The sequence below is a fragment of the Lycium ferocissimum genome, chromosome 6 (assembly GCF_029784015.1).
Source record: "Lycium ferocissimum isolate CSIRO_LF1 chromosome 6, AGI_CSIRO_Lferr_CH_V1, whole genome shotgun sequence".
NCBI classification, from domain to species: Eukaryota; Viridiplantae; Streptophyta; class Magnoliopsida; order Solanales; family Solanaceae; genus Lycium; species Lycium ferocissimum.
The window spans coordinates 54,295,852-54,314,253 of NC_081347.1; the positions used below are offsets into that span (position 1 = coordinate 54,295,852).

At 34.4% G+C, this 18,402-nt stretch overlaps 2 protein-coding genes across 3 annotated transcripts; one reads left to right on the forward strand and one right to left on the reverse strand.

Moving 5' to 3' along the window:
- Nucleotides 1-6,479: 6,479 nt before the first annotated feature.
- LOC132059826 (transmembrane emp24 domain-containing protein p24delta9) lies at nucleotides 6,480-9,448 on the forward strand. The gene is made up of 4 exons (XM_059452618.1): nucleotides 6,480-6,933; nucleotides 7,619-7,828; nucleotides 8,917-8,993; nucleotides 9,071-9,448. Exons 1-4 carry the CDS (start codon nucleotides 6,724-6,726, stop codon nucleotides 9,213-9,215), a joined length of 642 nt encoding a protein of 213 aa, XP_059308601.1. The 5' UTR covers nucleotides 6,480-6,723; the 3' UTR covers nucleotides 9,216-9,448.
- A 596-nt stretch (nucleotides 9,449-10,044) lies between these two features.
- Nucleotides 10,045-17,368, reverse strand: LOC132059827 (ARF guanine-nucleotide exchange factor GNOM-like). Of its 2 annotated transcripts, none has more exons than XM_059452619.1 (3): nucleotides 17,228-17,368; nucleotides 15,060-15,896; nucleotides 10,045-14,171 (listed from the first exon to the last, which is right to left on the reverse strand). In XM_059452619.1, exons 2-3 carry the CDS (start codon nucleotides 15,792-15,794, stop codon nucleotides 10,572-10,574), a joined length of 4,335 nt encoding a protein of 1,444 aa, XP_059308602.1. In that variant the 5' UTR covers nucleotides 15,795-15,896; nucleotides 17,228-17,368; the 3' UTR covers nucleotides 10,045-10,571. The 2 variants fall into 2 exon arrangements, with proteins under 2 accessions (XP_059308602.1, XP_059308603.1); XM_059452620.1 differs by having other exon boundaries at nucleotides 15,060-15,900.
- Nucleotides 17,369-18,402: the final 1,034 nt, after the last annotated feature.

Genomic DNA, 18,402 nt, shown 5'->3' on the forward strand with positions numbered 1-18,402 from the left:
TTTGAACTTTTGACCCCAGCTCTTCCCATGGCAAACATGTCAAAAGTCAACGAGTTAAACTTGAACTTTTAGCCAAGGGGCAAGCGAAGTCAAAAGTTCATGACCATCCACTTCCAATGCCATCTTGTAAATCACCCTTCTAGTTTTACTCCCGTCCGCTTTTTCGATCTCAATGTTGCATCTGTGTGGTGCTCCAGAAGCTTCCAATTTTCTATTCCCTTTCAATGAGGGGGGTGTAGGTTAAATTGAAAGACCATCTGCACAAATTATATTCCATTGAGTTGCTTGTGTATTGCTATGACACGATAAATTTTGAATCTGCACCATAGCTGCAATTTTACTAGTTTTATGTTGTCCCATTCATCAATTTAACCCTTTTGAATCTGAATCCACATGAATTCTGTATGGAAGTCCAAGGTTTGCCTTCAGTTAAGTCTGTTTTTATCTGTTCTGTAAAAATGTTTTCCCCTCTTTTTTGTGTGTGTGCCATAAACATTTAAAAAAAATTCGTTCTCTAGCTTTTAGTCAAATCCTTTTGGCCGTATGTAATAGTTAAAGGTTTGAGCAGCATTGGCTTATAAACAAAACAACCAAATTCTAGTTATAAGTCAAATATCACTCAAATTTGCTAGTTAGTCTGAAGAAAGGGTTCTAATGTATTACTATGAGTCTATGACTGAAACTAGATGCCAGTTTTAAACCATGGCATATATATATATATATTACTACCAGATACATAGCAGCTCCAATTTTGTCTTGGATTACATACTGAATTTATCCATGAATTTGAAAATCTTGTATCATTGCTTTGGTAGCTTCTGAAGGGAGAAGTATAATTGCGTTTTTGCTCTGAAAGCGATTACAAATGGTAGTCAATCCTTACTGTAGGAAAAATGCATGGGATAATCTTAAGATGTGACAGCAAAATAGGAGCGAAAGATAGTTGCCATATAGTTAATTTAGGAAACCAAAAGGGCACAAGCCATAAAGTTAGTGGCTGTTGAATATGAGGGTGGCTCAGATGGTAAGCACCTCCATGTCCAATCGAAGATTATAGATTCGAGTCACTAGGGGAGCAAAAAGGGAAAGCTCTTAGGGGAGGGTAAAAAAAATGGTTGTTGAACATATTGTATTGTGTGGCTGCTATTTTTTTTTTTCCGTGCTCCTGTGGCCATCTGCATAGCTCAATGCTTTTACTTAAATTAAGGGTGTCAAGTGGGCAGGTTGAAGTGTTGAACTGAATTTGGGGGGTCAAAATTAGTTGAGTTAAATGGATGTGTCAATAAAGTTACTTTGGGCTGAAATGGATCATAACACAACCCGTCCAATTCTTATCAAGTTTTAATTTTGTTTATTTATTTTTTATAATTTGTTTAAGTACCCATGACAAGATTTCTCATGGGTCAATTCCAGTTACATATCAGCTTAAATTTTCTGTGGGTGAATTGGACAAGTCAAAACGGACTGAGTTAATAAATGAGCAGGTAAAAAAACGTGGTGCTCAATATGAATATAAATGGTGGAAGGAGGACATTTTTGTGCTATTTTTAATACATTAAAGGCAATTTTTATCTTTTTCCATTTAGGAAATGCTGCCCAGTTTGCAACAAACTAAAACATGCAAATAGAAACAGAAGATAAGATAATATGAACTGTAACAATGAGCAATAGCAATCATCTGCCTCAAGCATTTTTTAGGAGGGTCAAACACATACTTTTCTTGAAAACGATTTACCAACCATTGAACTACCTAGTCACTTTATAAGTGTGTTGCATATGTATTTCATGTCAACTTGAAGGATATATATCCTTGTACAAAAATTTATAACATTATTAACAAAATCATGTGAACTTAAGTGCACTAGAAATGATTTTAAAAAAAAAATCTCAAATTTTAATCTAAAGAAACCTTTCATTCCCATCTAAAAATTTTGGACTTCTTTTTTCCGCTAATTAAGAGAATAGGAATAAAATTATTTAGCTCATATTTAACTCGGTTGTATATACTCGTTAAAAGAATTACACGCGGTGTCTAGACTAGGTATAAATCAAATCAAGAAAAGATAGTTATTTTTTTTTTCTTTCAAAATCACTAATCAATGATTAGTGGCAAATATATAAAATCAAATCAAGTCTTACAATGTAACAAACAAAACAAAAAATAAGAAGTTGCATTTGGAAGACAGTTCCACCATGCAGTAAAACTGAATAGGGGCGGCTCAATGACATTTGTGGCCTAAAGTAAAACTTTAACGAGAGGCCTTAAGTTTTTTGGTGAGAGAAAAAAAAATTCATATATTAATTTATTTGAAATTAATTTTTCTAGGTTTTTGAGATGCAAAATTATTACAATAATTTGTTTATAATCGATTTCTTCTAATGGTTCGTTTTCGATTGATAATATAGTTCATCCGTTGATTTTCTTGAAGGTATCCGTCGTTTTCTCATCAACTTCTTCTACTTGGATTTTATTTTATTGTCTAACTTAACTATATCACCAATTTGCGCATCTACAATAAACTCTCCCATAATTTTTCGATTGTAGAATTTTATTGATTATTAAAATTTATCAAGAGTTCCATTTTGAGATTGTATTCAAGTTTCAATCTTTTTTTTTTTTTTTTTGAGTTTTAAATATACGGATTCATACTTTCTAGATGGCATATTTAAAATTTAAAAGATAACTAAAAAGATAATATATACTATGAAGAAAAAAATATAAATAATAACAAATTTTAAATGCAAAATAATAAAATATAGAACAATCAAACCTAGTTCGGCAAATATAAAACTTGATATTATTTTCACTGCTTGAGTACTGTTGATGCAACACTAGAATTTGAGAAAAATAAAAGAATTGACAATTGACTTTTTTTTTTTTTTCAATGAAAAACAAGACTTGAAATCTGGAGAATGAAGAAAGGCCAAAGTGAAATATAAAAGTAAAAGTAAAAATAATGTGGGCCTGACAATGGTGATGGTGCATAAATGAAGGAAAAAAGCCAATTTATGGGAAAGATTCCCAAAAATACTTTCACTTTTCAATTTTTATGAAAATTGTACTTTATTTTTTATTTTATTTTTTTATTATTTTGAACTAACATGTACTACTTACAAGGAAATTTTGGGGCCCCCATAATGACGAGGCCTAAAGCAGTTGCTTGGGCTGCCTTACCCTTGGGCCAGCCTTGAAACGGAAATAAAAAACAAGGAAATGAAATGTTGAAATTGAAAAATGCAGGATAATCCACTGTCGTGGTTTGATGCCATCCATGAACAAACCAAGTGTCAACTTCATCTTGCCAGTATAGTCTATATTTCTTGCTCTGATACCAACTATAGGAGTGGCTTGTCCTCTAGACAAGTAAGACAATTGCTTAAGACCCCATAATTATGGAGGCACCATATTTTTTTTAATAAATATATGCATATTTGTACTGTTCTTTTTTTAATAATAAGTACTATACAAAAATATAGTACTAGTACATTAGCGAAAAAGAAAGAAAACTAGCTCATAGATGACCATTTAGAAGGGAATGAGAAGTGTTTGGTGAGAGAAAAATGGAAAGTACTACTCCATAAAAGTAATATTTTTGGGACCACGTTAGTTCGGACAAAAAATATAGCTCTTACATCTATGCTCTCATAAATTATTATACTTTATATTTAACATTATAATTTTTTCTCAACACTCGCCACTTATCAAATACAAAACGTTTCTCATCCAACGCTCCCTTTGATTTTTATTCTTCAATCTCCAACTTAAATCTTCAATCTTTGTTCTCTATGGGTTCAAAATCAATTGATCAGACACTATTTAGAGGGGTGGGGGGGGACTCAAAGTATATTAAACAATATAAATTGTGTATTCTTTTATTTCTTTCTCAGGTTTTCAAGGATTGTGGATTTTGAAAGAGCTATAAGTTATTTTAAAATCAAGTAATCCATCTCATGAGAGGTTTTATTTTTCAATCTTTTATTAGTTTTTCATACTTTTTACTGATATTAATGTTTCTTTCGTATAAAGTGTTTTTTACATTTTTTAATTAGAATTTAATTATGCCAAATAAAAAATATGGATCCAGTTAATCAAAACTTCAAAAAAAAAAAAAAAAAAAAAAAGAAGAACTAAAACTTTAATATAATCACAAAAAGGAGCTCCTTGATACAAAGGAGTTTTTGGGGTGTGCAATTGACCGCCATGGCTCATATTAGTTGATTTACTTAATAACAATGAATGATGTTTGATTTATCATTACTGTGCACATGATGATTGAAATATTTATTAAACCTTTAAGAATGTGTGTCAAGTGGGAGAATGTAAGTTATGGCCCACGTGGCTATTTGCTTGGTTTAATAATTTAATTGTTATGTTAAAATCCTAATTAGATATGAGAAGTTCCCTAATAATATTAAAACTACACACCCCTCACTTTGATAGAACCATTCAAAAAAAAAAAAAAAAAACTTTTTTATAAAAGGGTCATCTCTCTCTGCCAATTGAATACAACACTTTTGCATTAGAATTTTTATAAAGCAAAGGAAAAGCGAAAGGAATTCATCTTCTGAAGAAGAACAAGAAAGAAGAACCTTCCACTCTAAACTCAAGAAATATTATGGTTGATTCAGGTATGTTTTTCTGACTGTAATTACGAATATTGTAAGTGTATGTGAAAATCATATAGTTCCACGTTTCTGAAATTATAGAAAGAATTTTATATAGATTGTTTATGAACGCAGTCTAGAATTATAAAAATCCTTACATGTGCTATCAGAGCACAGATTTTCAGAACTACTGATTTTTCCAAAACATTAAAAGCTTTCTTCTGATTGCGTGAACTTTAATTGTGTAATTAAATGGAATAGTTCACGAATAATGATTAGAAAGAAGTCGAATAGAATTCTTTAATTGATTGGAACTTCTTCGCTTTAGCTAGCTTATTCTTACTGTTACTGTGTAGAGAAGAAATTTCAGAATTAAATATTATAAAAATATTGTAATGATGCATTGAAATTAGTCTCTACATCAAAATGTTTCGCAACCTTAGCCAATAAAACAAATTGGTAGAAAGTGCTAAGGGAGATAGTAAAAGAAGAAGATAATACTCTAATCCATATACTCAATCAGATAAAACGACTCAATCTTTTCCAAATGCTTCTATAGCTTATAGAATAATACTGACAGTTCATGTTACGGTTGCCTCAGCTGAATGAATTTTTGCAAAACTGAAATTGATAAAGTCTTACTTAAAATCAATAATGTCTTAAGAGATATTGAACGGATTAGCTATATTGTCAATTGAAAAAAAAATTATTAGAAGTTATATTATAAAAAATTTACTAGTAGTTTTGCGTCTCAAAAGCTAGAATTTTTTTTTCCAAATAAATAAATATATATAAAAAGAATCAAGTCAAGGTCTCCCATTAGAGTTTGGTTTTAGGCCCCCGATATGGTTGAGCTACCCGTGAAGAATATCTGCACACCGAAAGTTATATTCACCCATGAATCAATGGTAAAAAAACACACCTGAACTATTACTTTTTTGCGAGTTTTATATCCCAACTATCAACTACTTGAACTATCACCATCTATCTATGTATTAAAACGCACATTGAAGCCGATTAGACAAACTATCAGCTATTGCCTTTTCTTACCTGAACTATCACCAAGGTGTGTTTTAATACATAGATGGTGATGGTTCAAGTAGAAAAAGGAAACAACTGATTGTTGCAGTATGAAAGTCGCAAAAAAGTGCTAGATTATGAGTATTTTTTACCATTATCTCTTCACTTATCTCTTTTATCCATAGGACCTCGTGACATACAATAGAAATATTCGGCTAGATAACCACTTTTTCTCTCTTTTTACAGTTTTATGTACTAGCGGGAGGAGAGAAGTTAAAAGTCTTAATGATAAATTCTATAATTAGTTGTTAGAATCTGTAGGTTTTCAAATTTTCATTTGAAAAAAATGAAAATTCACCTACCAGATGATTTCTATACTTTATGAAAATTGAGATTCTTGATCCAAAAAAAATATATATTTCCAATTTTGTTCGATAAAATATCGAGGTAGATGATTTACTAATTCATACTAGAAATAATCATAGGAAATTCTTTGATAATGTGAATTTCTACTTCTCGATGATATTTCACGATTAAGATTATTGGCTAACTCTCATAAAGCGGAGATAATGAAAGCTAGAAAATTACACTCAATGACCTTAGGAATGAGTAATAACTTTTCACACATGCTCAGCCCATAGGCAAACTTACGAGGTCAGAAGTCAAAACTTATTAAGTTTGAAGTTTTACTCATAAGACAACGGAGATCAAAAATTCAAGATCACCCATTTTCATAATCATTCTCGTAACTCACGAAGTAGATACTAGACAGTAAAGACTCATTTAAATTACATGATTTTGTATACACCTATAAAACTTAAACTTATTACAGAAACAAAAAATAAAAAATAAAAAGAAAAAAGAAAAGCTTCCAAAGAAGTAGAGTTTACAAGAAATCCTCCAATGGTTCGAAGACATAACCAAATCAAAACCTTTTTCCTTTGACTCACAATAACAATCTTATACTTCAATCCAAGTTCTTGTTCACCTAAACATCTAAGCCCCATCTTTTTTTTTTTTAAACTCTTCTTTTAATTACACCCCAAATAAATCCATCAATAATTACTCTCTAACTCTCATTTTTCCTCTTAAAAAATCATGATCCCTGCAAATAAATCACTCCCTATATTTCTAATCTTGATATTTCTTTCAACAAAAGTAAATTCAGTACAATTTGAAGTGTTATCGGGTCACACAAAATGCATAGCTGAAGATATAAAGAGCCATTCTATGACTGTTGGAAAGTACCATATTGTTAATCCCAATGAAGGACATCCTTTACCTGATACTCATAAAGTCACTGTTAGGGTAATCTTGATTTTTATTGATTATTGGGATGTGAAGTAATTGGGTGTATTTAATTTGATCTTTTTATGGTAAAAGTCATTTGAATTTCTGGGTAAGCTAGTATGAATTTTACCTGTTAGATGTTTCAGTGAAACTACCAATTTGCTTATAATCAAAACCTTGTACAACGACAATATTAATATGCCTTAATTCCAAATTAGTTAGTATGGGTTGTATTCACATAACCGACATTAGTTTGAGGGGTTTTTTTTTTTCGTTTCACAAAAAGGTGGACTCAAATTTTACACTTTTTGGGTCCAACGTGAGATAAAAAGAAGTCTCACACAACTAATATCATAGAATTTATCTGTTTCATTCTAATAGTACCGATGTAGTGTAGCGTGTGTCAAAAAGAGCACGTCCCAATGCATTGACTATTGTGTCGATTCCTCATAAATTGACTAGTTTTACGCTGGAAGTCATCTTTGTCACTCTCCTTTATTGAGATTGTCTTTAAATCTATATGAGCGCATGAGTAATAAGGGTTTGTGTGATCTAAGGATTTTCATAGGTTTCTTTATCAAAAAAGATGATTCCCGTAGGTTTAAAAACGAAGATCTTTTTGTGTATCATGTGTTATTTGATCAGACTAATCAGTTTCCTCTGGTAAAATAAAATGAACTTTTATATGGTTTGTGTGATTTAGGTGACATCTACGTATGGGAATACCTATCACTATTCGGACAATGTTCCTGAGGGGCATTTTGCTTTTGAGACAGCAGAAGCTGGGGATTATATGGCTTGCTTCTATGCTGCTGATCACAAGCCCCCTATTACTTTCACTATCGATTTTGACTGGAAGAGTGGTGTAGCTGCTAAGGATTGGACCAATGTTGCCAAGAAAGGCTCTGTTGATGTAAGCCTTCTTTCTTCTTCATGCTTGTTTATGTCAATTCACACGTATATGGTAGTCCCTATCTATTCGTCTCGAGTAACAATGGCAGTTTCGCACATATATACTCATGTATTCTTGTAACATGTAGGAGTTGTTTGGTTGCTGGTTAGAAGGGAGTTATACATGTATTAAAACTTGCATAACTGATACCAAGTTTGGTAGCTTTTTAGTTGCTTTGTATAAAACTCAGTACACCAGGTGTTCAGTTATCATCTTACCATCCCACATAAATAAACATGTATAAGGTATGAGTCAATTTATGTGTATTTTATGTGGGATAGAAGATAGAATAACTAATACATGAATTAGTAATATATGAATAATTATACCCTGCATAACTAATCCATGCATTACTAATACCTGCATAACTCTAACAAGCAACCAAACGACCTTTTAATTTCCTATATTGTGCCGTGATGACTCCCTTTTGTTTCATCAAAACTAATGTTCAGATTGGAGTGTATAGCTCCTAGAGCTTTTCACTTTAACAATACAAAAGAAACCATTTATTGAATAACTTTTAAACGTTCATGAACTTTTGATCGACAATCTATGTTAAAGAAGCATCTTATGCCGCGTCAAAGACTGCAGCTTTTTTCTCAGGCTCACTGTTGGTTGTTATATACTTTCTCTGATCCTGACTTTCTTAGAAGAAGAAAAAACAAAGAAATGATTAGATTACGCAGTTTGGGGGCTTTCATTTTTTTGCTTGGCAAGGCATGAGAGTTTGTGGGCCTATGAGATAGCACTCCTTTCAGTGAGACGAGGAGGACCTTGGTTGGCTATATGATTGTGAATTTTAGTTGAATAATTGAATTAAAGCAGAATAGTGCACTTTATTCTAAATTTGATTTGCAGTGTGATTATTGACCCTGAACTAATACCAAGTAGTCTCTCCTTGCTTTATTTCATTTTCTTAGTCCTATATGTTACATATCTCATTCAATGATTAATAACCTTCCTCCCTAGTTCCTGAAAAAAGATTGTTAAGAAAGGTATTCTTTCGACTGCTATATTCTGTAACGAGTTTTCATCTGTCTTCTTGCTAGCTAATGGAATTAGAACTGAAGAAGATGTATGAACACGTCCAAGACATCCATGATGAGATGTTTTATCTACGTGAAAGGTGAGTTAACATTATTCTCGTTATCAGTCTCATTAAGCTAATGAAATAGAGGTTTGAAACATTTCGACATATTACAGGGAGGAAGAAATGCAAGAACTGAACAGATCAACCAACTCCAAAATGGCTTGGTTGACTGGACTGTCAATCTTTGTTTGCTTATCTGTAGCAGGATTGCAGTTGTGGCATTTGAAAACCTTTTTCGAAAAGAAGAAGCTAATTTAATGTTATTCCTGATATTTTCACTACTCTTATGTTCGGGTAGAATTTTTATAGACAACACAATAGTAGAAGGAAAGTTGTGTTTCATGTACAATTTGATAGACAATTATATTCTAAAATGTAACTGTTACTGTCAGAACTCTGGTTCTGATTGTTCCCTCAGGCCTTATGTTGGGTTTCTGATGATTTGCTGGACAACTAAACTTTTCACCTGGAATATATTCAGCTTCTCTGGATACCAGTAGTACCCCCAAAGCTTTAGAAAAGAGTTAACAATAAGATAATTGTTTATTTGGGGAGTAAGCAAAAAATATTTTCCAGAAAATATAACGTGACAAAACTAACTTATTGGGGGATGGCGGGCGGGGGGACCTTAGGAGTGGGTGGTGGTGGGAGGGTGGAAACCATAAGTTGGAAATGGCATGGAAGAGTTTCGGAGTGAAGTTATTTTTCCAGAAATGAGAGGAACGTGCATTTTCAAGAAAATTATTTTCTAAAACATTTAAGCCAACGGAACATGGGAAAATTGAATAAAATGTTTTCCACCATAGCCAAGCACACCCTTTTGTTTAAATATTTTAGAAAGTATTTTAAGTAATCAAAGAGTGATTACTGAAACTTCACTGACGTACTAGCTTTTTCCAACGATAAATTAATATTTCAAGTTTCCCAAAAAAAATTAGTATTTCTTCAAGATGCAAATTTGGAAACGATGTTAAAACCCTCTGATTCCCGACATATGTAATTTCTGAGGGAAAATACTTATTAGGGGAACAAAAACCATTTCTACAACATGAAGCTAAGAACTGAAAAAGCAAAACAAAGAATGGTGGACATGAAAATTGAAAATATTAAGCATGATCTCATCTTCTTACCAAACAAAATCCAAAATTCACCTCATATAGAGTGATACAAAATACAAGGGCCACTAGCCATTCAATACCAAGATTCTTTAACAAGCTTAGAGTTCAGAAAATTCAACAACACTCCCTATGACAAAAATTCAAATACAGAACGGGCTGATGCCCAGAAAAACTGAATTTGTTAAATTAACAGACTACAAAATTATGGATTTAAGGCAGATTAGTAGAACTCGTGCAGCAACACGCTGACAATTCAAAAGGGTAAAAACTTAGGTTAAAACTTAATGTTCTGTACAATGATCTCAATCCAACACAATTATCTGAGGAAATTCTTTGTTGGAATTTCTGGCGGAAAATGACCAGACATTCATCTCTGTGTTCTCTTTCTGGACAACCACAGTAATCCTCCCCCTTCCGTAGTGCAAAAACTGCCACCGACATAACTTCTATCCAAGATGCCTCAAAAGAGGCAAGGTTGAATAAATTCCTCGACAAGCTATTCATTTGGATTGGTTTCAGCAGACCCAGGATCAGGCTGTACATTTTCCGAATCATCATCAGGGAAAACCTCAGACTGCAGAGAAGGAACAATGTTATTTACATGCAACCATGTCAACTCCCATAAGCTATCTCCCCCGAGGGTGCTCCTCTTAGCAAGTATCCCCTTAGACTTCATTACAGTCAAGGTGTTCTTCAGAAGTTCAGGGACTAGTTCTTGAAGCTTTTCACTTTTTTTACCTCTAACTTTCACCTTCATACATTTTTCCATCCTGTTGAGGACACCCAACCACAGTTTACAGAACGTGGTCAATTGAGATAGCTCATGAAGCAACTGGTGAAAAACTTTTGCAAGGAGCTTTAAGGCAAGAATGAGTGTCTCTTCCATGTTCCGGTAGTCTTTTTGTGATGCGAGCTCAATCAAGTCATCCAACATTGTAAAAATGACCATATCAAAACACTGCAACCAGAGACCATTTGGAAGGTAAATTTCATGATCTCCTGTCAAGCACATTTGTAGGGATAGAAGAGCATGATTCCTAACTTCTCTCTGATCCAAACTAACTTTCCTCAGCGCCTGTACAAGCCTCAACCACATCTCTCCGATATCTTGGGACAACTTCACAGCTTCAGTCTCTGCCAGAGCTTCCCTAGTATCTTTGGACCAACGTGCTAAACTAGCAACTGAACCTGCCATAAGATCCACAGCCCGAGCAGGTCTATCAGCAGGTCCAACACGAGACTCTGCAAAATTTCTTGCTGCATCGATGCAAAGAACATAATTAGCTGGGGACAAATGGGCTCCATCAGACATAATGAAAACCAGGGCATCGAATCCTGCTTCAGAAGCTTCAGGATGTCTTGCTGTTATAGAAAGTAAAAGAGTAATTGTTCGCCATCCCATTTGAGAACGAATGTGTGTGGCATTTGCTTTAACTAGACGACTGACTTCCTGTGTAATCTGCTCACAGTATGCATCAGCAACCCGGGCGTCAAGCTTGAGAACAAGCTGTAGTGACCTCAAAAGTTCATCAGCTAACTTCTCTTTATAGGGAAGCAACCTGAGGCAGATGCGCAGGAGTCCAAAAATAGCTTTCTCAATCAAAGCACAGGGCATTACTGTTGAGTGGACAATACTAGCAATATGCTCATAAACTCCCTGCCAAAGAAGTCCTATTCTATCTCTGTTGTTCAAGGTGATTGCAATCAGCAGTTCCAAGCAGAACACTGCAGTGTCTTCATCTTCAGGAGAACTACTACCCTTCTGAGGTCTCCCTGCAGCCCATATGAGAGCCCGTGCCAATTGTAGCAAGGAATCCGCAAGAAGAAACTTACTTTCTGTAAAGATGCTGTCAATGCGACACTTCTGAATTGTCTGCAGTGTGCGTTGGTGAGCAGCGAGTTGTTGCTCAGTAGGTTGCGACCTTGGCTCTTCAGTATCTAAGGATAGGAGCTGACTAAATCGCCCCATAAGTCCGGAAGATCTTCTAGGAGTACCTATGGATTGCATATGAGCAGAAGATAACGAATTTGGCAGGGACTTCCCATGTCCTCCTGTATCAGAAGGTGCTTCTGAGTCATCAGCTGCATCACTTGCAACACGAGCAGGAAGAAGGCCAAGCTTGTGCAATCTCAAGATGCAATCCAAGATATTTCTCCAACCAGTACGGATGAAATCACCGTATTCGTTTGCAATAGTGAAAACTGTAACAGTTGCCATCCTTGCTTTTGAATCGTCGCCAAATGCTAAAACAGGTTCCTCCACTAATGAAGGATTCAAGAGAGTTGTGAACTTACATAGAGATACTACCAGATCATCCAAAACATCTTCAAGATGATGGCAAGCTGAAATCTTTGCAACAGCCAAGAAACCATCAATACAGGTTTTGTAGACATCCTCATGTTCAGCATGATCAAATACCACAGAGATAGCAGCAATAGTTGGACCAGACATAGTGGCAAACATATCATGATCAAGATAGGCTCTCGAATCACACAAAATATATGGAGAAGTTTTCTTGGATTTATGCATCAAGTCAATCCAACGGCTTGGATTCATTTCAGCAAAACCAGCACTTTGTTCTGGTGTTGTGCGGATCTCATTGTTGCAGATAGAATTATACAATTCAGATAGATATTCACGAGGGAGATCATTACCTCCATTGATGCTCCGATTATTTCGAATGAAATCTTCCTCTGTCATCTTCTTCTTTACCTGAACATTATGTTGGTCAGTATTGAGCATTATTAGTGAATACGACAACAACAAAGCAGCATCTTTATTAGCTAGAATCTGTGGAGATTGCTCATAATATCTCTCTGAAAACGCCTCAAGTACCCTTGCAATTTTTTGAGATTCCCCAGGCAGCCGAAAAGTTTCCAAAAACAGCCGCAATGCAATATCCAGATTCATGTCTTCGAAATCAAATGTTCCAGCAAACTCATGAAGAACCTGAATGCAAAATTCATCGTGATTTCCGAGAAAGTCCCCCACAAGATTCTTATCTAACCCAGCTGTAAACCTGAAAAAGCAGGCCACACTCTGGGGATCAAGTTTTTCTGGCAACAGATATGTTCCTTGGAGAAATTCTAGCCCTTTCTTTGGGTCCCTATTAAAATGATCAGCTCCAATCATTAACCTTCTCTTTATGTGCTTCCGCCTACGTACAAACGGTACCCAACGATCAGGATCACTATAGCTCTCACACTTAACCATCCAGAATGGAGCATACTCCTCAAGATTTATTGGATTTTGCTGTGACCTACCTCCATTGCTTATCCTCTCAGCCATTCCCTGAATTACAGCAATGAGACCATCCAAAGCAAGAATGTTCATGGCAGACAACGGAGAGTTCACTGGGAATGCACTCTTTGACAATAAATTCGCAAGTTCTTCAAAAACATTGGTGCAGGTGATATCACAATCTAAATTTGCATACATTTCTACCATGAAGGATTTCTGCCTACAAAAATCAACAAGAGCCTCCATGGCCACTTCCTGCTGCTGGTACGAAGCCCCATAACGACTTTGTGCAAGTCTCAAGACAACACAAGACAAGAAGGCCTCAAGCTGTAGCTTTAGCTCAGTACGCAAATGCTGATAAAGATTTAGAACAATGCTGCAGACAGTTGAAAGAATCACTGGACTCATTGACAAGCCAAATATCATCAGATTTTGGAATAATTCATCCTGAACCAAACTCAACAATCTAGGGTGACTGCGTATAGCAGGGCCACCTAGTTCAATGGCTGAGTTGATCAAACAAAGGGCAAACAGTGGAACATCTTCATCAAATGCTGTGGTATTTGCTCTGGGACCCATCCCTATATGTTCGACAACATTTAACAAAGAACACAAGAAGTGAAATATCTCAACCATGCATGGAACTCCATAGGGTTCAGTCATTAGATGCAAATCAGGAACATTATCCTTCCCATTATCACTCATCACCATGCCTTCATCTATAACACTGTTAAGAAGACCTGTGGAATCAGAAGAAGTAAGAGCTCCAGAAAGTGGCTGGCCATCATATTCAGAAGTACCAGTACCATTCTGTGACTTGCTGTTGAAACTGTACTCGTCATCAAGGCCCACAACCTACGCTAGAAGAAATTAACACATAATACTCCGAACACATTCATATAGAAGAATAAGCAAAAAGAAAATGATTTCTAAAACATTTTGTCACTTCTAGCATTTCTCTTTGGTGCTAATCGGCAGCGTAGCAAGGATTTTCACTAAGAGGGTCCAAAATATAAATAAGTAAACACAAGAAGAAGCCAAGAGGATGCAACAACTCCTCTCTCTCTCTCTCTCTCTCTCTCTCTCCCTCTCTCTCTCTCTCTCTCTCTCTCTCTCTCTATATATATATATATATATATATATATATATATACGAAAAAATAATTTTGACCTTGTATATACAATGTAACCCCACATTGCGGGATTTCACTGGGTACGTTGTTGTTGTTGTATATACAGTGTAATTTCTAGCGAAGAGGGTTTGGATGAACTCCCTTGTGCTCCCCCTAGCTCTACCTCAAGTGCTAATATACCAAGAGTACCTTGTTAGAGCATAATTCTTGTCCCACTCCTCCCACCAACGGCAAGAAAAAGAAAAAAGAGGGTTTTAGATGCACAGGCAAAAGAAAAACTACTCATTAGCTTATAATGGTCTTGCTATTTTGTCTTGAATTGCAAGATCCACCTTATCTAAAATCTTAGGCTTTTAATGTGGCCACTTAGCCTTTTCTTTGTACCAACACAAAGAAATATTGTTTTATCAAATGATGCCCATAAGGAAAAACTAAATCATGAGAAGTATTATACCACCATATATACTGCCATTCTTATTGATTTAGCACTCTAGGACAGGGACTGCAGATAATTCTGAAACATCATTATTTCCCAAACCAGGAATAAGTATGGAACATACTGCAGGAAGGATAATTTCGAGATACATAAAAGAACAAAGATGCACCAATACCTTGTTTTTGGTGGAACTGCCTCGTCTAACTGTAGAATGCTGCATGTTGTCAACTTCCAGAAGGTGGGAAAAAACACACCTCACAAGTTCATGCATGGTGTGACGTGCACTCTGCTGTAAGAGCTCACTCTTGCTTCCAGCTTGATGAACTACTCTAAAGCACGTATTGACTATGGTGCAAACATGCTGATTACTCAACATAACTGATGCTTTACTTCTCATGCAGGCCAAAAGTACTTGAAGTATCTTCATCAATACAACCTCTTCTGATGCAGGATCAGTTACCTCAAATCTGCAACTGGTCACAGCATCCACTACAGAGTGCATGGCGTTTTCAACATTGACAGTATTACGATCAAGAAAATCAAGAGTCAAAATCTTGTAAACAGAAGACAATGCAACACCAGTGATTGGAGCCCCAGTTTCATCAGATCGAATAACATCCAGAAATGGCTGGAGATATAAGGCTGGACTGACAGATTGCCACTGATGCTGCCATGAAAATATCTGTTTACGTAATGTCTTCAGAGACTGTATTAGCGAGTGCTCTAGTTGATCATCCCCGGACACATAGCGACCACCCCATCTTACGTTTCTTCTCATAATTGCTAAAACAGCACTCAATTCAGAGTTAATCATACAAGCTATAGCAGATTCATTGGAAGACGTGGTCTCGCAATCTTCCGGCTCCTCTTCAATTGCCTTGATACTAGAGTGTAGCCTTAAACGCCCCATTCCGGAGAATGTGTAATCGAATGAACTCTGAATATGTATTCAAGAAAAAGGTCGCAGGGTGTATGCTGAAGCAAGTCACTGTCCACGTCCCTCCATTTATGCCTGTCTAAGTCCAAATATTATAAGAACTTAGTTTCTCCAGCACTAGAAGTTCTTACATTTTCTACCAGCATATAAATTCCTAAGAAATCTAAAAGCTTCAAGCAGACATTGGACTTAAAGTAAACGTACTAACATTTCTAAAACAAAGAATAAGGGTTGAAAATGCATTAAAATAACTAAAAAAATACATAACACTAACAATAAAAAAGAATAACACCAACATGATGTGACTAGTGACCAACTACCCGTCAATAGTCTAAGTTATATGAACTCATCCGGATTCCGGCCGTCAGTGCAATCTCTCCTTGCTGATAAAATACCAAAGAATAAGAGAAAACAAAGAATTTAAAACATAGCCACATTGTCTAAGTGGTGGAAAAAAGAAACAAAATGGACAAAAGTGGACTATTTTAGCAAATTTTATCACTTAGTTAATGACCAATGCAGAACAAAAGAGTGTTTTTTGTTCAAAACACCAAGCAAGCACACACAAAACTTGCAGTTCATTTACCTATTTGCTTGCTAGTAGCAAAATTGGAAACTATGGATATTTAATCACATTAAGAGATTTATTAGATTCTGAGTGAATTATTTATCTTCACTTTAAAATAACACTTGAGAAGTCATTTTCATTAAAATAATTTTTTACAAAAAAAAAAAAAAAAAAAAAATCACATCAAAGCTTAAATTCTGAATAGTTAAATAAATTTGAATGCCTGAAAGTCCTGATAGTATGTTAAGTATAGCATATTATAATAAATATCACTTGCCGAATAATGTCAAACATTTTGCTCAAATTGGAAAGTGACATACAAATTGGAAGGGAAGAAGTATTTAATAATCCTAGTGGACAAAGAAATCAAGTACTTAATATTTTAACTCGACTAATCGACAGTTTGAATTATTAGGAGGATCACAATATTATGTAGTTGTACAGAATGCTGAAACAGGCAAAAAAAAAAAAAAAAAAACTTAGTACTACTCCCTCAGTTTTAATTTATTTGTCTTACATTCCTTTTTTACAATTTTTTTAATTCCAACTTTTTACGTGGCATAATCACAAAGATTAAAGAGCATTTTGGTATATAACCACAAAATTCAAAAGTATTTAAACTTATTGCCAACTCAAAATCAGACAAACAAATTGAAACGGAAAGAGTACTAAAACAGAAAGAAAAAAAACAAATCTTCATACTTTTACATAATGTGAAGCAAATTAGAACACATTTGTAGTAAAGATCACACAAAAGCAACTCAGTAAAATGGAGCTAAAACTTTACTGGAAAGTTAGGGTTTCTATACGACAAAAAAGGAGAAATGTCGGAACTTACGGCTTCAGAGGAAGGAAGGGAGATCGCGATGAGAGAGGAGAGTGGACTTATTTGAAATCAATTGCTAAAATTTAGGCCCCAAAAGTGAATTCCATAAACCTTAGTTGCCCTCCGTCCAATCTATTTTAAGAAGAGCATCACTGTTATAGTATTTGCAACGTCAACAGTTATACGATTTATTTGATATTTGTTTTTTTTTTTTAAATCATATATACTAATGAAATAATTTGATTTTTAAATATGTAAGTTCTATTTAAAAAGAAAAGGAAATTAAGGTTCGAATTTATACTGGAAATTAGATCCGTTGAATATGAATTTCGATCTGGTTATTTTTTTAAAGGATGGAAGGAGTATACCTTTCTAAATAGATTTCATTAGTATAGATGTTTATACAGAACCTTTAAGTAACTTTTTTGGACAAAAAACGTGCATAGTTTTAATAATTTTTGAGTATCTTGAAGGAGATTTTTTCTGTGAACTATACTTTTACTTTTTTCTAAACACTATTTTCAAGATACAAAAAGATTTCCAGAGACAAACGTTCTTTTGTTTAACAATTGGAGTTCAAAAGAATGATGATAAACTGAGTATACAAAAACTCTTCTAAAAACATTTCAAGTTACTGAATATTACATATGACTTCTAGCTGAATGCTTAATTTGTTTTTATTAAGATTAAGATGTCTAAATCTGAATACACATCTAAATATTAAAATGTTATATTAGAATTTAAAATTAAATACTATTTTCAAGATACAAAAAGATTTCACAAACAAACGTCCTAAATTTCTTTGCTTTAACGATTGGGTTCAATAAAATGATAAATTGAGTATGCAAAAATTATCTTTAAAAGATTTCAAGTTACCGAATATTACATATGGCTTCTAGCCTAATGCCTCATTTGTTTATATTAAGATTAAGATGATTGAATCTGAATAAACATCTGAATATTAAAATGTTATATTGGAACATGAATATTAAATAACTATATACTATTATTTTCTCAGCATGTGAATATATAAGACTTGTCTTTATGTAAAAAATTAAAAAATATAAAAATTAAATAAAATTATAAATTAATCTAATATTATATCAATAAAATATTTGTCATGACCCAACTTACGAGCCATGCGAGCACCTACCATATTACTAACTAGTAGGCGAACCCTTACCAAC